Raw genomic sequence first — 18,497 nt, 5'->3', positions numbered from 1 at the left:
TAGTTACTTACAGAAAGGTTGAAAAAAATAGTGCACTGAATATCTACATACCTTACAGCTAGATTCAGTAATTACTAACATTTGCAATACCGGGATTTAAGGGGCACCTGGTTGGCTCAGTCAGTTAGACATCTGCCTTTAGCTCTGGTTATGATCTCAGGTCTGTGACCGAGCCCTGCATTGGGCTCTCTGCACCACAGTGAGTCTGCTTCTCCCTCTCTGCCCTACAAGCACTCTCACGCTTGCGTGTGCTCCTTCTTGCTCCCCTCCCCAAGTAAATAAAGTCTTAAAAAAAAAAAATACTGGAGGGGCGCCTGGGTGGCTCAGTGGGTTAAGCCGCTGCCTTCGGCTCAGGTCATGATCTCGGGGTCCTGGGATCGAGTCCCGCATTGGGCTCTCTGCTCAGTGGGGAGCCTGCTTCCCTCTCTCTCTCTCTCTGCCTGCCTCTCTGACTACTTGTGATTTCTCTCTGTCAAATAAATAAATAAAATCTTTAAAAAAAAAAAAAATACTGGAATTTAAAACGAATTAAATGACCACCTTTAGGGGATCAGTTAAACAAATTATACAGTTTGAACATTCTACTGTTTCATTTGTTGATATAAAAGGATATCCTGAACATATTATTGAATGAAAAATCAACGTATTAGAAAACAGCAAGCTCAGTAAGGTCCATTTTTATAAATGGAGTACATACTAAAACATTTGAAGGGATACTTGTAGAGTATCAGCAGTAGTTATCTAAAAAGTAGAGAGCTTTGGATGATTTTTGCTCTCACTTGAATGTGTATTTTAAGCCTTTGTAATCAACAGATTTTATAATCAGGAAAAACACTAAAACTTTCCACTTAAAAAAATGTGTACTGCTATGGATATTAAGAAATTATGCATAGCAACTAACAAATGAACATGTTCCCTTTCAGATTAAACATCCCACCGCCCTTGGATTAGAAGTTGGCCAAGAAATTCAGGTACTTATATTCAACTTTTCAGCCTTAAAAGTTGTAAACTGTACTCCAAGTTTCAAATTTTTTTTTTTTTTCCAAAAAGCTGAAAGAATCAAATCAACATCTGTGATTTGTATTATGTGTTGTGCTTTTTTAACTTTAGGTTTGTTTTTAAACAAAGGATTTAGGTGTAATTCTTCCCCTTAGGGAGCTTGCAGTTTAGTTCGAACAGTAGTCCCCCCCACTTTAGAACTTTTAAAAATGCATGAGGCCAGTAATAGCTATGCAGTCATGTGCAGATAGGACAGGAGAACTCTGAACACGTAACTCTATTAAAGGCCTTGAATGACATATTTGAGTTGAGACTTCAACTGGTTCATAGCTAGAAATTTTTGAGTTTAAAGAAAGCCATGTTGTTTGACCTTTTTATAGTTTTTTATGAATGCATAAAGGAAGTCATTACCAGTCTGGTGTGGTTTGGTTTCTGTTTTACTTGTCCATACCACATTTTGTTCCAGCTATACCTATTACCCATGACTTGAGTAACCAAGGCTTCTAGTTTATTCCTAATCTGTAGTCCATTGTTCAAGGAGCCTCTAGGGAAGAGTAAGAACTAAGACCCAGTATATAAGGTTGTGTTTTTGCATGAGAAGGGACTTTAAAACTGCCACATTCCCCCTCCCCCCCCACTTGGGTTGTCTAAAGTCAAGCCAAATAATCTCCAGTTTGATAGTCATTTGGGGAATAGTGTGAATGACCTAACCATAATCCTGTATAGTTTATCATACCCTTAGGCTCAGAAAGCCCTTGTCTAGAATCATTCACCATGGCTTTCACTGTTCTTCCAGTATAGGGACCTGACCTAGAGAAAATAAGAAAGCACAATTGAGTCTAATAGAAGATTTTAATAGAGCAACTAAATGCCTGTCTCTTTTCTTTTTCTTATAAGCGCTATTTAACCAAATTATATTTATTAGTATATACCTCTACTTAGTACTAAGCTGTGCTTTCAGGAAAGTAAAAACATTACTCATTGGGTTTTTTTGCACCATATAAATGTAAATATCTTCTAATTTGGATGTTGATCATTGTACTATGTAACTGTAAAGGTAAATTGGCTTCTTTAATACAGGTGAAATACTTTGGGCGTGATCCAGCTGACGGAAGAATGAGACTTTCTCGTAAAGTGCTACAGTCTCCAGCTACAAGTGTTGTCAAAACTCTAAATGACAGAAGCAGTATTGTAATGGGAGAATCTATTTCACAGTCATCATCTAATTCCACCCAGTGATTTTTTTTTTTAAAGAGAATTCTAGAGTGATACTCTGTAGAGTAAAAATTCAGTACTATCTTCTAATGTGTAGATTTATATATAGTATAAATATATCCTAATGATTTGTATTAAAATGCACATTTTATGTGGTCTATTTTTTTATTTCAAGAGTTACCTATATTCTTATTTTTGTTTACATTACGAATCAATAAATATTATTAAAACTAAACCACTTATACATCTTTAAAAAGATTGCCCTTTAATTCCTATAATTCTGAAATACCTTAAAACCTCTGATATAATAGATCCCATTTGTTACCATAATGGATCTCTTCCTACCTTCTTTATCGTCTTTGTATAGAGTAGAGACAATCTACTCTTAGTCATCTAATGGCTCACCTCTGCACAAGAGCGGTATTTGGCTACCTCTGTCTTACAAACTGGGACTTGCCATATCAAAGCCAGTTTCTTTAGTATAGATCTATTTTTAATGATATACCACCTTTCAAATTGGTCACAAAACCATAAATGTAGTGGAATAAATATTATAAATGGGATCCTAACTAGAATGAGGGAATACATTTTTCAAATTTAGAAAATATAATTTTTTAGAAAATATAGAAAAATCATTTACTTATCAAATAGAGTAAATGTTGCAAATGTATGGATGTTCTTGGTATAAAGGATGGGAAAAATCATGATTTTCAGCTAATGTTTGAAATAGTTCTATATAAAGGCTGTTGACATAATTATTAGTAATAGCTATAAGATGTTCATTTTAATGATTTATTACATAATTCCACAAAAAAATGGCTAATGGAAGTCCTAATTTAGAATATGCAATCCTGTTAGAAATCTGATAAAATGTTTGTATATTCATGACTCATAAATAGTTTGTAAAATATTAACAATTTAGTCGGTCAGATATTTTTTTAAATATATATATTTTTAAGTCAGTAAACCCTGATTTTATAAACAGTGTGTAAAATAGTGTGGCAGGCACATTTTCTGAAATACTGAAGATTAACTGAAAATGACATTAAATATAAACTATATACTTTGTACATTTGGTTTTTCTCTAATAGTGACAAAAATCTTTCATTCTCACTTACCTTCTGTTTAAGACGTGAGCTTTAGGGCGCCTGGGTGGTTCAGTATAAGTGTCCAACCCTTGATTTCAGAGTCGTGATTCCAGAGTCCACTGGACATGGAATCTACTTTAAAAAAAAAAAAAAAAAGACAAGCTTTAATGGTAGCATTTCAATTTTGTAATTTATGTTTTTCTTAAGTTTTCTCTTTTCTTTTTCAAATGGCCTCCCAACTACTACTGGGAGAAAAATGAAGCTACTTCTTAAATTCTAGAGACCAGTGGTTCCAAAAAGTGACAATATAACCCACTAACCACAAACCATCAAAAAGATTCCATTTCCACTTAAACCAAGATCCCACACTTTATGTCTTTTATTTTTATCTTCATTCAAATCTTGGTAGTTTCCTTACTCTCCATAAAGTACTTATAAAAGTGCAATTATATGCTAAAAACACCTTAACTAAAATTGAAATGCCATCTTTGGTAGTGCAGTATGGGTACTTACAAAACTTTTTCCTTCATATTCTTTATTATTGACACTCCCCTGCCCATGAATTATAGTTTTTATGCAATATTTTTTTCATCTCTTACAGGATATTTTATATTTATAGATCAAAGATGTAGTAGTGTAAATATCAGTATCTTTCTTAGTTCAGTTCTGCCAAGCTTAGTATTCATTAATTCAATACTTACTATGTTCCACACACTATAATGTGTGCAAGGAATGCATTGGTAAACAAAACAGATCAAGTTCCAATGTTCACATTCTAGTGGATGGAAACTAATAGTAAAGTATATAAAATGTCAAGTGGTAGTAGTTTTTTAAAGAAAAACAACTGGGTGGGTAAAATTTTAGCAAATTTTATTAAAGAATACATGTCAAGAGAAGGGTACCAACATAAGCTAAAGCAATTGGTGGGGGAGCGGTGAGAGGTGGTAGGGATGATCACAGGGCCATGAATTTATTTCACAGAAGCCAAGTCACTCTCCCTGTGGCTGACTGGCGCCATGATAGTACATCATTATGAACAAAGGCGTTCTTGCTCTACCCTTTGCTTTGGAGTCTCTTGACCTCTCACTTCTATTTTAGATACAACCGCATATTCTTACCTGCAAATGTTAATATACTGATTGATTTCTGGATGTTGACCATACTTACATCCCTGAGATAAATCAACCTTAATCATGGTATATGATCTTTTTAATGGACTGTTGAATTTGGTTTGCTAATATTTTGTTGAAGACTCTTGCATCTGTGTTCATCAGGGTTATTGGCCTGGATTCTTCTCCGTGGTATCCTTGTCTGAGAAGGATAGGTATTACATCTTCAAATGTTTGGTAAAATTCACCAGTGAAGCCATCTGGTCCTGGACTTGTTTGTTGGGAGGTTTCTGGCTACTCATTCAATCTCCTTGCTAGCAACTGGCTTATTCACATTTTCTATTTCCTCAAGAGTCAGTCTTGGAAAATCATATGTTTCTAGAAATTTTTCCATTTCTTCCAGATTGTCCAGTTTGTTGGCATATAATTGTTAGTAGTAGTCTGTTAGGATCTTTTGTGTTTCCACAGTATCAGTTAAAACTTCCCTTTCATTTTTTATTTTATTTATTTAAGCCCTGTCTTTTTTTTTTTTTTTAAAGATTTTATTTATTTGACAGACAGAGATCACAAGCAGGCAGAGAGGCAGGCAGAGAGAGGAGGAAGCAGGCTCCCCACTGAGCAGAGAGCCGATGGCGGCTCAATCCCAAGACCCTGGGATCATGACCTGAGCCGAAGGCAGAGGCTTTAACCCACTGAGCCACCCAGGCGCCCCGAGCCCTGTCTTTTTAAATCATCGAGCCTACCTAAAGATTCATCAGTTTTGCTTATCTTTTCAAAAAACCAACTCGTCATTTCACTGACCCTTACTGTTATCTTTCTAGTCTCTATTTATTACCACTCTGATCTTTATTTAATTTTCCCCCTTCTACTAACTTTAGCCTTCATTTCTTCTTTTTCTAGTTCTTTTAGGAATAGAGTAAGCCAGATCCACAGGCAGCACCACTACTTACATACTTTCAAAGTATGTAAATATATAGTCTTATGTAAATATATAGTTTTATGATTACAGAATCATAAACCCTGCTGACTTTGAGACCAGGAAATCTGCAGTTAATCCCCAGGGTGACAACTGGAAAACTCTTGCTTTAGGCGTATATAAGCTCCTTTCTGGGAGGCATCCGTGAACTGTTACATGGCCACGGGAGAGCACTAATATGGTTATCTCCCTGCCCATCTTATCTGGGGGCACCTATGTAGCCTATGAATATATGGCAAACCTGAATCCTGCCTGCCCCTCAGGTTGAAACTAAAGGAGAAAAAAATACACCTTTTTCAAATGAACTCTAGGGTATGTTTTAGTCAGCTGGTTGTGCGGTGCCCTTGGGGGTGATAACCTGTGAAGAACTGAATATTTTAGGCCCAGGGAGTCCAAAACAATCACCGCTGGCCACCAGCACCAGGTGCTCAAACGGTGTCCCTTGTGTAGACTGCGCATGCCCACTGGCTGGCAGGGTAGACCATGGGGGCAGGGTATTCAGCAGGAGGAGGGTAGACCTGGGCTGTGGTGCAGGCAGGACATTTCTTCCTGAGCTAGAAGGCTGGGTGGGAGTGGGGAGTGTACAGAAATGGTGTTTGCCAGCATCTCTGTCCCCGGAAATTCCCAAGGGGTTCCTGTATCTGGTAGATGCTATAACATTAGCAAATGCATTTCCTCAGCATATGGTCTAGGTGTCTTTGAAACTTACTTTTGTGCTGGGTCCTGGGATGAGTGGGTCTGTGTGTGAGTCCCTTAATAGTGGATTTTCCATTCCCTAAAGCCCTATAGTTGTTAAGCCCTGTTGATTTTCAAGGCCACGTGCTTATCTCTCTGATGTAGTTCCAAAGGGCCGAGGTACCTGCTATGGAGCACAAACCCCTCAATTCTCAGGGACAAGCCCTGTGTTATGAGATTCCTCCCAGATGTTGGTCTTTATGGTTAGGGTGGGATTTTTTGAAAGATTGCCTCTCCTACCCATCTCAGTGTGGCCCTTTTGTCCTTTGCTGTAGAGGTCCTTTTGGGGTCCTTTGGGGTCCTTTTCATAGAGAACTGTTTGATACATAGCTGTAGTTGTATTCATGGGAGGAGGTTGAGTTTAGGATCCCTTATATGTTACCATCTTGAATGTCCTCCTGATAAACTGTCTTAATAAAATATTGACAAAAGCTATTAGGACCAAGTAAGTAGATCTATGGAAATGCAAGAATGGCAAGAATAAGAATATAATTCATTATAAATATTTTACAAGAGGAAAACTGTTTGATCACCTGATACAGAAGAGACAATTATAAAATTTCCAAGAATTTTCAAAATATTAGAAATGTCCTTAACTCGGTAAGTGGGATCTATCAGAAATTAAGAACTTGTATAGAACACTGGTAACATTGCCATTAAAGTCAGGAACAAAACGAGAATCACCACTATTACTCTCATCAGTTTTCTCAGGTTCTAACCAACAAGGTAAGATTAAAAAGAGGTTGAGTAGGGGCGCCTGGGTGGCTCAGTGGGTTAAGCCTCTGCTTCAGCTCACATCATGATCTCAGGATCCTGGGATTGAGCCTGCATGGGGTTCTCTGCTCAGCAGGGAGCCTGCTACCTCCCTCCCCTTCTGCCTGCCTCTCTGCCTATTTGTGATCTCTCTGTCAAATAAATAAAATCTTTAAAAAAAAATTAAAAATTTTTAAAAAGAGGTTGAGGAGAAGAACAAAAACATATGCAGGTGATTTTCTTTTTTTCTTTTTTTAAAAAATATTTTATTTATTTATTTGACAGAGATCACAAGTAGGCAGAGAGGCGGGGGGGGGGGGCAGGCTCCCTGTCAAGCAGAGAACCCGATGCCTTGATCATGACCTGAGCCGAAAAGCAGAGGCTTTAACTGACTGAGCCATCCAGATGCCCCTTGCAGGTGATTTTCTTAAAAACACTTTCAGTCGGTACAAAACAGTTAGAGCTAATAAGTGTGCAATAACTACATAGGTATGCCAAAGTAAATACCTATCTTCTCCAGGAGTCAAAAGCTGCCATGATGCAAGCTCATTTCTACTCTCACTTTTCCAGGCTTCCAAGAGCTATCTTAGCAGTAAGTCTGCCCCATCCCCTTGGGTTAGATCTTTTGTTCCAAAGGTATCCCAGATCAATGAAATCTTGAGTATCCAAGGCCCTTGCTCAAGGACCCTCAAAGTCCAATCCCAAGTGTACTTCTCTGGCTCCTTAGTAAAACAATGCCAGATTATTTTTTCAATTCCTTCAGTGTGTAATCTCTTTCCTCCCTAGGCCCAGCAGTCCCTAGGCAGATTATGCTGAGATTTAACCCAGCTACCACAACCTCTCAGCTAGGATAAGAAATGAGAGCAACTACGGAAGAGGTCTTTTTGCAAGGGGAGGGAATTGTTACCTCTTAGAGGAAGTATAAGCCACTTTTGCAATCCCTGAGGGTTCAGGGGTATCTGCACAACCAACGTCTTCACAGGTACCCCCATCCCATATTTCAGGCTTTAGGATTACCCAACCAGGACCCTAACTGCATAGCTGAACATTCAGATATCTTTAGAGCTCTGTAACTCTGTCAAATCCTATGTCTGTTCTTTCACTGCAGGAAATAAAGGCCTTTTTTTTGAAGTCCACTATCCCTCTGCAAGGCAGTAGTACAACTTAATTGGCCAGTTCTGCTATCCTTGTAGGCATTGTTTTCCCCATATTTTTTAAATGCTTGAATAATTGTATAGACAACAACATTCCCCTCTTTTTTTTTTTTTTAAAGTATTCGTATTTATTTATTTATTTATTTGACAGAGAGAGATCACAGCAGACAGAGAGAGAGAGAGAGAGAGAGAAGCAGGCTCCCCGCCAAGCAGAGAGCCCGATGCGGGACTCGATCCCAGGACCCTGAGATCATGACCTGAGCCGAAGGTAGCGGCTTAACCCACTGAGCCACCCAGGTGCCCCAACAACATTCCCCTCTTATGGGATGTTTTCCTGGGTCACTATTGGTCAAATCAGTAGTCAAGTGACCACCTCATGCCAACGACTGAGTACACCATTCCACAAACCCCATCTTATTGCCTGATTTCTTACACTACTCCCTGTAACAACTACATCAGTTCTGGCTCTCAAAAATATAGATGCTAAGAGGGGATTACACATGTAAGATACTGACTAGAGAAAATGTCTGTGAATGATAAAATAGGCTCAGGAATTCAAAAGGACAGCCTGTAGACTATAGCACAAGTTTGAACTCTATAAATAAAGAGGGAAGGTAAGGAAATACTGGGTGGAAAGAGTTTCTGACTACAGTGTATTTCCGAGAAAGTCTCATCCAGACTGCTAAAAAGTTCCCCAAGGCAAAGTTGTGCATTGAAGGAGTTCTGCACTAGATAGTAAAAAACACAAGTATAGTACCTGTGCTATGCTCAGTTAATGGCTGGAAGCAGCCAAAGGTCTTCATGTCCTCAGCTCAAATGCAATGGTGGATCCAAAGGGGTGGCAGCTGGCTATCAGTCCAGTATGTTCCCCAGAGTAGGTTCTCTTGAAGGAGATCTAAATGGTGCACTAATAACGGCCATTGCATCAACCAAATACCAAAACAAATATACAACTATAGCAATTAAAACTGTCAAGTACAGTTGACCAACTAAAACAATGAAAACAGAGTAGTGAGTTCAGACTCAAATCCACATACATGTATGTGTAAGTATCTGTAGATTTAATAAAGAATGTGATTAAAATAGCATTTCAAATTATTTAATCTATAAATGATATTGACAAGTGGTTCTTCATTTGGAGGAAACACTTTTGGCATCCTACTTCACATATAACAAACAAACAAAAAAAATCCAAGGAAAATACAGAACATTAAAAAAAAAAAAAACATAGGGACGCCTGGGTGGCTCAGTTGGTTAAGCAGCTGCCTTCGGCTCAGGTCATGATCCCAGCGTCCTGGGATCGAGTCCCACATGGGGCTCCTTGCTCAGCGGGGAGCCTGCTTCTCCCTCTGCCTCTGCCTGCCATTCTGTCTGCCTGTGCTCGATCTCTCCCTCTCTCTCTCTGATAAATAAATAAAATCTTTAAAAAAAAAAAAAACATAAAAACATGAACAAAAAACCAAACAACCATACCTTTGTCAAAAAATGCAAAATTAATCACACAGTTAAATATAATTTTTTTTAAGTATAGAGTCCAAAGGGCAAACATAATAAAAGAGACAAGAGCAGACAAAAGATTTTAACAAATGTCATTTGCATGACAAGCAGATGGTAGAGCAGTATAGCAGACCTTAGAACGAGGAAGTTACAACCTAAATGGCCACAGCGGTGATCAGAGAAGAGAACTAGTTATCTCTACAACAAATCAGAAAGGACCAGGGTTCAGAATCTGAGGACAGGGTCAAAGTCTATATAGAGAGGGGCTACACAACTGGACCCCTTCCCAATCCCACATAACCAAAGGACTACCATCTCCCTCCACACATATACCCATACAAGCCCTCTGAACACTGCCACCCCCATTGCCAACTCAGGAGACTGAGATTTATTTTATGAAATAGGAGAGACTTGATTTGAAGATATTAGTCACAGTAGTAGGAGACTGTGACAGCAGAGTTAAAAGGAGTGATGAAGTGAAAGCTTAAATACCAAACAGATGAAGGACCTCTTGCCTCCTTCCTCTGTCTTTACTCCATCAGGGTATGAGGGAATACCTGGAGAAACTACACTCACCCAGCGAAAAGACTTCCAAAAACATTTGGTAAGGTGAATAGGAGGGGCTGTGATTGAAAAAGAAAATCACCCCCAGGGAAAACCACCCCAACAGTCCATAGGCTTGCTCTTTTTTTTTTTTTTTTTAAAGATTTTATTTATTTATTTGACAGAGAGAGATCACAAGCAGACGGAGAGGCAGGCCTGCTGAGCAGAGAGCCCGATGTGGGACTCGATCCCAGGACCCTGAGATCATGACCTGAGCCGAAGGCAGCGGCTTAACCTGAGCCACCCAGGCGCCCCCATAGCCTTGCTCTTGAGAGCAGAAAGCCAGCCAGGGTTTGGTAGGGGCCAAACCATGAAGAGTTTTGTATGCCATTCTGAAGAACTTTATCCTACAAGAATGCAAAAACAATATAATATGACCAAATTTGTTTCAGAACTATCATTCAGTAGGTGTCAAGAATTGACTAGTTAGAAGCTAGAGATACCAATGTGGACCTTTCAAAGATGTAATTTCATTTCAGTTGATTTGATAGGGTAGTTACTAAATTACCTGCTAAGGAGAATGTCAAATTGAGTAATAAACTTCCAACTTTCAACAGTTATTGAGTACTTGCTATGTTCCACACCCTCTGCTAGGTACTAGAGATAAAATGGTGAGAAAAAGCATAGTTCCCTGAACTCACAGAAATTTGTCATCTAGATGTGGAGACAGTTATTAATCAGAAATCATACAAATAAATGTAAAGCTACAAGTATGACAAATTTTACCACTGAAGGATGCATGATGCTATGTGTAACCTGAAGATAAAATTCATATTCTGGTTGTCTTCCTATTTCTGATTTACCATATCGCATGGTGTAATATCCATAGAATTTGAGTGGGATTAAAACTCTAGGCTCCAATGACAGGTTGATTTGCCTCAGCCAATCAGTGCTTGAAATTCCCTGGACCTCAGAACTCTGGGTTCAAGGGTAGGCATGTGACCTATATTAGTCTAATCACAGTGCAACTGGGAATACCTGAAGAAACTCTTTTTGCTGTGAAGAACTGTGGAAAGTTGGGGGCTCTTGGCCACTATCTTAAGATACACAAGGAGTTAGCCTGAGTATGAATCTGACAGAGCAGAACATAGAATTGAGAGGCAGAAGGAAATCAAGTTCTTGCTAATACTGTTGGGCCAATCAAATCTACCTGAGGTTCCTCTTTCCTTCTTATGAGCCAATAAATTCTCTTACCATTTAAACCACTTTGAATTGGGATTTTTGGTACTTGTAATATTCCAAAAGATATAGTCTAGACAGGGAAGTCAGAAGGGTCTTTGATGAAAGTGATAACTGTGGCAACATCCGAAGGATAAAGCAAGAATCTCCAGACATGACTGAAGGAACAAAGTTCAGACAAAAAAGTGTCAATATTAACTTAGATCAAGTAAAGCAGGTTGAAAAATGTTCAGTGACATTATTAACATAGATATCTTAAGTTAGTTTATAAAAAGCTTTATGATGAGAGCAAGGTGTTAGGGTGGGCAGTGTGAAGGAAACCAGAATGGGTTCAATTGAAGAATAAGTGGGAGGTGAAGAAATGAAGGGAGTATAAACAACTTTAACCCTTAAACAGTTTGGCTGTAAAGAGTAAAAGAAATAGGAATCTTTCTATTGGCTAAGAGGATATAGGTTATCAGTTTTGATGGTTTACTTAAATTGCTTAAGGAAAAAAATTTAATGTGACTAAATTGCCTTAAGAAAAAAAATGAGAATATAGCAAGAAAACTTTCATAAAAGTATTTTCATAAAAACATCTAACAGAATGGGAAGGGTGAAAGCAGAAAGTTTGACATTTCAAGGGCATGAGTAAATGAAATGACAACCCAGTTTACCCTATACAGATTAAAAGGATATTTTTTTAAACCCTCAAGAATTAAAAAATATAACATACCTTCCAGAGATACTGGCAATGATGGTAGATAATTGGGGCCATCACAGCTGGAAGAAAGGGTGCAATACTACTGGCATCTACTGTGTAAAAATAAGGGATGCTGCTAAACATCTTGTTTAGCATAGAACACTCTCACAACAAGTAATTATCCAGCCCAAAATGTTAGTCATGCAAATGCTGAAAAACCCTACTCTAGGAACTTAACATCAAGTATATCAAGTATATTAGAACACCTGAAATAATTCTGGTAAATCATTTATTATTTTAGGTTGGAAACCACTGGAAATGACATATATACATAAATAGGACAGGTTTTAAATAAACTAGGGTTCCTGTGGACAATAGTATGAACAATATGTACAGTATTCCATTATATACATGTTTAAAAACACTGGTTTCCTTACTATCCTTCTCCCTACAACCTCATGACTTTGTATTTGCTTTTTCTGTTTTCTCATGCTTTCTTCACTTGGGGAAATGCAAGGCTGCCTGCCTCCCTTAGAGGCCTTCCTCAGTAACACCATTACCTTTCCCAAGCTCACTAAACTTTTGCTACTCTTATATTTTGGCATTAATATTTATCAGTATGTGGCATGTATTTGTTCATTGTCTTCCCATACTAGACTGTAAGCTCCATGAGAAGAGGGATCTTTTCTATTTATTCACTGTATAGAACAGTGCCTAACACATAGTTTATGCTCAACAAATATTTGAATGATTGAGTAAATGCAGGAAAAACTCCTTTAAAAAAAAAAATTATTGGGACGCCTGGGTGGCTCAGTTGGTTGGACGACTGCCTCCGGCTCAGGTCGTGATCCCGGAGTCCCGGGATCGAGTCCCGCATTGGGCTCCCAGCTCCATGGGGAGTCTGCTTCTCCCTCTCACCTTCTCCTCGCTCATGCTCTCTCTCACTGTCTCTCTCTCTCAAATAAATAAATAAAATCTTTTAAAAAATAAAAATAAAAAAATTAATTAAAAAAATTATTTATTTATTTGACAGATCACAAGTAGAGAGGGAGGCAGAGAGAAGGGGGGGAAGCAGGCTCCCCACTGAGCAGGGAGCCCAGTGCGGGACTGGATCCTAGGACCCTGAGATCATGACCTGAAACCAAGGCAGAGGTTTAACCCACTGAGCCACTCAGGCGCCCCTGCAGGAAATAACTCTTGTTTCACAATTTTGTCCAGAGTTAGTTCTATTTGTGGGACATTAACCTCAACACATATAGTGTTAAGGTGACCTCTGTATAGTTTTCATTCCTTTAATTTACATATAACTTAACCTGTAAGTTCTTTGAGGCCAGCAACATATAATGACTTTGTTCACCCTGTCCCCTCTGCCTTGAACACCTTCCCAAGCCAAACTGCAAACTCCCACTTAGGGATCCTCTAACACCTAGTTCAAAACTTTATCTGTGAAGCTTCTCTGACTCAAGACACAAAGGTTATTTTCTCTGGGCTCAAAATGCATTTGTGCACATCAATCACGGCAATTGATGGCTCTATTATTACATTTGAATCCTTGATTCAAACACATTTTCTCAAGTCCTGTATAGATCTTTCAAAAATGCGATGTATCCAGATTTTGAAATTAGAATTTTTTTTTTATCAGGCGTCTTTCTATGTAAGACGTCTTACGTTTTTAGTGCATCGCCGAAGGGTGTCCACACAAATGATCTGGTCAAAACAAAACCACGTTTTAACGAAACCCGATAAGTAATGACTACAACCCCCAAGATGCGCTGCAGGATCAACGTGTGCGTCTTGTCCGTTTTCACCTTTCAGACGAATGGGTTGTAAAGAACGGACGACAGAGCAAGCTAGGAATTTCTTTAAAAACGGAAAGTATTCTGTGAAGAACGAACGAGGACTGAAATACACGACTGCCCAGCACATGACTGGTATCCACAGGGGAATATTTGACAGTTAATGTGATGTTTGACAACGTGAATGCCCAGAGAATTCCTTCTTAGCTTATTCAGCGCAGACCACCTCCCGATAGATAACGCAAAAAATGCTCCTAAGAGAAACTCAGAAGTATCAAAAGAATGCTCTTAGATGTGTTCGGAAAGTAAGCCCCCTCCACTTCTCTAAACTTCTCTGAAGACTTATTTTCCGAGCTTACAAACAAGGGAAGAGCACTGCATTTTCGCAAAGTGGAAAGCATGCTTTTCAATGCCCAGCTACCAAAAGCCTAACGGTGATAGGCTTTGGCGGGAAATAAGAATTTGTCAACACACTAATGTTCCACTGTATAATCGCCTGGGTGGTCCACAGAACACTTCCTGAGGAGATGTTTAACTCCCAACAGATGCTACGAGTTTTAGTGGGTTTCCGGTCCCCGTAACTTCCAGGGCTCAAAGTTCCTACATTTTCAAAGAAAGAAATTTAAGTTATTTTTCTTCCCTAGGCTGACAGGGTCAGCTTCCATTAAGGAGTGCGGGCACATTTCCTTCCTTTTTGCCCAGGGTTAGTCCGTCCAATGATGCGTACCTCCCAGGTATGCTTTACTTTTTCCTCAGAGCTAGGTCCCACGGCTCGTCACACCCCCGGTGCAGCCAGCAACCGCTCGAAAAAAGATCCAAGCCTCCGCTCTTGCGTCTGGCTCTGAAAGGAACCTCCCGGCACCAAAGGCTACGAGGAACTCGCGAGAACCGACCACCCGGCCGAGATCCCGCGCCAGCAGGCGGGACCCAGAAAAGAGGAAGTCGCACTTAGACCCTCCCACTTAGATCCTGTATCCCGCCCGCCTCGCGAGAACACCGAGCACCGCAAGCTCGGGAAGCGCGTGCGGAAAGCCGAGGCACCGCGCATTGCGCTCGTCGGCCGCCGTAGCCCCTGCTAGTACAGCCCGTGCGAGCCTGCTGGAGGAGGAAGAGAAAGGCAGAGAGAATCGGGTTACAAGATGGCGGATCTGTAGTAGTTACCGCGGCGGCGGCGGCGGCGGCGGGAGAGCGAGCTCTGGGGGGGCAAAGGGAGTGGAGGGTGGGTGTGTGCGGAGGTGAAGTGAGAGGTTACCGGGCCTCCGGACGGAGAGGTCTTGGTGACTCTTGTTGCCCCTTCCCGCGACTGAACCTTGGGAGCCATGGTGAACTCGGGCCTCTCCGGAGCCGCCGCCGCCGCTGCCGCCACCGCCGCAACGGTCTCTCAAGAGTGAGGGGCGCGGACGAGGTGAGCAAGGAGGCGGTGGCCGGGGCGGTGGGGACAGCAGCCACCATGTCGGATACGCGGCGGCGAGTGAAGGTCTACACCCTCAACGAAGACCGTCAGTGGGACGACCGAGGCACCGGGCATGTCTCCTCCACTTATGTGGAGGAACTCAAGGGGATGTCGCTGCTGGTTCGGGCTGAATCCGACGGTAAGGTTATTGGAACATAAGATAAGGGGCAATCAGTGCCTCCGGTTTGGGCACAGCCCTGGCGTTTAGGCCCTGGGCCGGGTACGGTTACTACCACATCTTGGGACGGCGCATTGGTTTTGTGCCTGCACTTATGTATGGTAAAAACAAACTACTTTGTTCGGATTTACCCTCAGTCAAACGTTGGTTCTGTTCCCCGCCTCCTGTCCCTATGAAGGGTTTGACCCCTTCCTCTCCAGTCTTCGCCTTTGAGTGAGAACGGAGGAAGTAACGAGAGACAGAATAGTTTTTTTCTCGTCCTAGAGAGCTGACCCTCCCCCTCCCTTTATTTTTTTGTTTTCTTATCCATTATATGTCTATTTCAAAAAGCTTAGTGAAACTTTACTTTCTGAGTGGACTTTTTTTTTTTAAGGTTTTATTTATTTGACAGATAGAGATCACAAGTAGGCAGAGAGGCAGGCAGAGAGAGAGGGGGAGGGGGAAGCAGGCTCCCTGCTGAGCAGAGCACCCCAATGTGGGGCTCGATCCCAGGACCCTGGGATCATGACCTGAGCTGAAGGCAGAGGCTTTATTTAACCCACTGAGCCACCCAGGCGCCCCTGGACTTTTTTTTTTTTTAAGCCCATTTTTTAAAAACCCGCTTGCCTCAGTCGACAGGTGCTGGGGAAAACCAAAAAGCACCTTTTCCTGCAGTTATTGCATGCAGACTGTTGCCACGATACATGCACGCACAAGCGTATCTGTAGTCTAGGATCCCCCCCCCAGGCTGCCTTTGTAGAGGTTGCCATGAAAAAGTGGGTGCTTTACAACCTAAACAAGTTAGGACACCAGTACAGATTGTAAACTTAAATCCGTTGGTTTATTGTACGAGTCATATGTGAAGTATTTTAATTATAAAATGTAGAGCATAATGAAAACCTTTCTCACTGTAATCTGAACGCCTCTATTTGAGCAGTTATGTGCAGATAATAGAAAAATAACAATCTTAGATTTATTCTTGTACTTTGTACTCTTTACCTTTTGTTTTGAATAGGTATGGACATTTATTTCTATATGAAGTATCCTTCATTTTGTTAAGAAGTAAAGCAAAAATGCCCTTCTGTTATTTGTGTACTAAGTACTTAGATTCCTGTTGTGGTCCTTTGTAATTTGTTTTGTTAAACTGAAAATGCAATAAAATAACTTTGTTAAAAAGAGCTTGGCTTCAAGTAGTCATTTAGACCTCAAAGTTTTCATTTCAATAAAACTTTAATGGACATCTAGTCTCCTTATATTTTGGGTCTGAATGTTGATCTTAGGTGGATTTTTTTTCCTTTAAGGGTTATATATGGGGGATAAGATGGTGTGTTCTATATAAAGCAGAGATCTGAAGAGAAGAACATGAATCAGAATACATTTGATTACTTCGCATGTCTAGCTAGGGGAAGAGAACAAGTTCTTTTCTTTAAATTCATATTCAGATATTTTATTCAGAATTTTACAAATTGAAACTTAACAAATACTATTTTTTATCTTTCAGGATCACTACTTTTGGAATCAAAGATAAATCCAAACACTGCATATCAGAAACAACAGGCAAGTAGTTGTTTATCTTTAATTTGAAAGACTTCATCTGTGATCAAGGAAATATTAATCTGACAAAGATGGGAAAGCTTTCCTGACAAGAAAAACATGTTTGGTAAACAGAGTTACACATTCTATGTATTTCCCTATAGGTCAAAAGTTTCAAACTGAGAAAGTCAAAGTTTTTGTACTGGCAGTAATTTATTGTTTTTGAATTGAGCCACTGTTGGTTTATGTTAGAATACAGTGTATTCATTGGTCTTATTTACAGAGAGTCAGGTATCTTTTTTACCCTGTATACTAAGCCTTTTATTCTCAATCACATTGAAGGAAATGACATAAAAGAAAATTAAAGGGGTACTCTTTAAAGCAAGGAAAGCCTATTTGTGGTGTAAAATTCAATCCTTTGACTCAAGCAAAGGTAGAGTTTTTGAAATAGAAGCACTTAAATCCTGTTCTTTAATTGTGTATTTTTAATATAATCAGTGGATACTTTATAAAAAGTGTACATTGCCAATCATGTAATATTTTCTGTTAATATTTATTGTCTTATTTGGGAGAAGAAAACCTGTGTTGTATTTTAGTATGCCCAGTTACTTAATCTGGAAATGGTAGTGGTGATTCGACCTTTTCATTTTTATCATGGAAGATTTCAAAATTTATAAGTATAGAAAATGTGTGTCTGTGTAACACCACCAAATTTAACAATGTTAACATTATACCATGTTTGTTTCTAATTTTTGTAATGTTGAACACTGTGGATAGAGTTAAAGCCCCCTTTGTGCCCATCTCATTCTATCCATTCTCCATCCTTTATAGGTAACCACTATTCTGAAGTTGATGTATTATTTCTGTATATGCTTATATACTTTATCTGCATATGTATGTATCCATAAATAATATGTAGTGTTTTGTGTGTTTTTAAACTTTACACGGTTGATCTCATGCTCTTACATGTACTCTGATTTTACACTCAGCAGTTCATTGGAAGATTTGTTGATGTTAACAATGTAGATTTAGATTTTTTTTAAAACTGTATAGCATTCTTCTTTTATGATATACACCTATTGTTAGACATTAGGATTATTTCCTGTGTGTGTGTGTGTGTGTGTGTGTGTGTGGTGTGTAAAGTGAGTATGACAGATTTTTGAAGGAAAAGAGAAGTTATTTTAGGATTATATTTACATCATCAATACGTACTTCAAGGTCAATGAAAATTTGGATACCCAGAAATACTTCACAGTTGGAAGAATGAAATTATGTCTGTTGCACATCTCATTATTAGTAAAGGTCTAACTGTTAAACAATTTTTTTATGTATGCAATACATTCTTAATCATGTCTTTGAAATATTTCAATTTCCAATTAATTTTTTTCCTTCTGCTTAGAAAGTACTGCATGTCTTTGATAGAGAATCAAATTAAACATTTGTCCTGTATTAAATACCTGAAAAATGTTTCGTATACCTTAGACATTTAAGTAAATTTAATTTCTAAGTCAGCCAAGCAGATGGTTATTCTCTGCATGGAATTTTACCAGGTAGCTACTTCTGTTTTA

At 39.4% G+C, this 18,497-nt stretch overlaps 2 protein-coding genes and 1 long non-coding RNA gene across 10 annotated transcripts in view; 2 read left to right on the top strand and 1 right to left on the bottom strand.

Moving 5' to 3' along the window:
* Positions 1 to 2,380, top strand: part of PNPT1 (polyribonucleotide nucleotidyltransferase 1) — a 46,702-nt gene extending 44,322 nt beyond the window's left edge. The window contains exons 26-27 of one of the 2 annotated variants that reach the window (XM_032352169.1): positions 924 to 971; positions 2,080 to 2,380. In XM_032352169.1, coding sequence (XP_032208060.1) covers positions 924 to 971; positions 2,080 to 2,238 — 207 coding nt within the window. In that variant the 3' untranslated portion in view covers positions 2,239 to 2,380. The remainder of the gene's footprint in view (positions 1 to 923; positions 972 to 2,079) is intronic. The other variant, XM_032352168.1, reaches the window with a different exon arrangement.
* The window catches only part of LOC116595598, a 58,890-nt gene extending 44,146 nt beyond the window's left edge, over positions 1 to 14,744 (bottom strand). For all 5 annotated transcript variants that reach the window (XR_004287756.1, XR_004287757.1, XR_004287758.1 and 2 more), the window contains exons 1-3: positions 14,514 to 14,744; positions 3,333 to 3,434; positions 1,736 to 1,809 (exon numbers count right to left, since the gene is read on the bottom strand). This is a non-coding gene — a long non-coding RNA (uncharacterized LOC116595598). The remainder of the gene's footprint in view (positions 1 to 1,735; positions 1,810 to 3,332; positions 3,435 to 14,513) is intronic.
* A 148-nt stretch (positions 14,745 to 14,892) lies between these two features.
* Positions 14,893 to 18,497, top strand: part of PPP4R3B (protein phosphatase 4 regulatory subunit 3B) — a 67,831-nt gene continuing 64,226 nt past the window's right edge. The window contains exons 1-2 of one of the 3 annotated variants that reach the window (XM_032352167.1): positions 14,893 to 15,378; positions 16,898 to 16,953. In XM_032352167.1, the coding sequence (XP_032208058.1) occupies positions 15,237 to 15,378; positions 16,898 to 16,953 (198 nt within the window). In that variant the 5' untranslated portion in view covers positions 14,893 to 15,236. The remainder of the gene's footprint in view (positions 15,379 to 16,897; positions 16,954 to 18,497) is intronic. The other 2 variants (XM_032352166.1, XM_032352165.1) reach the window with 2 other exon arrangements.

This window comes from Mustela erminea, chromosome 7 (assembly GCF_009829155.1).
Source record: "Mustela erminea isolate mMusErm1 chromosome 7, mMusErm1.Pri, whole genome shotgun sequence".
NCBI lineage: Eukaryota > Metazoa > Chordata > Mammalia > Carnivora > Mustelidae > Mustela > Mustela erminea.
This window is presented reverse-complemented; position numbering and strand designations above follow the sequence as displayed.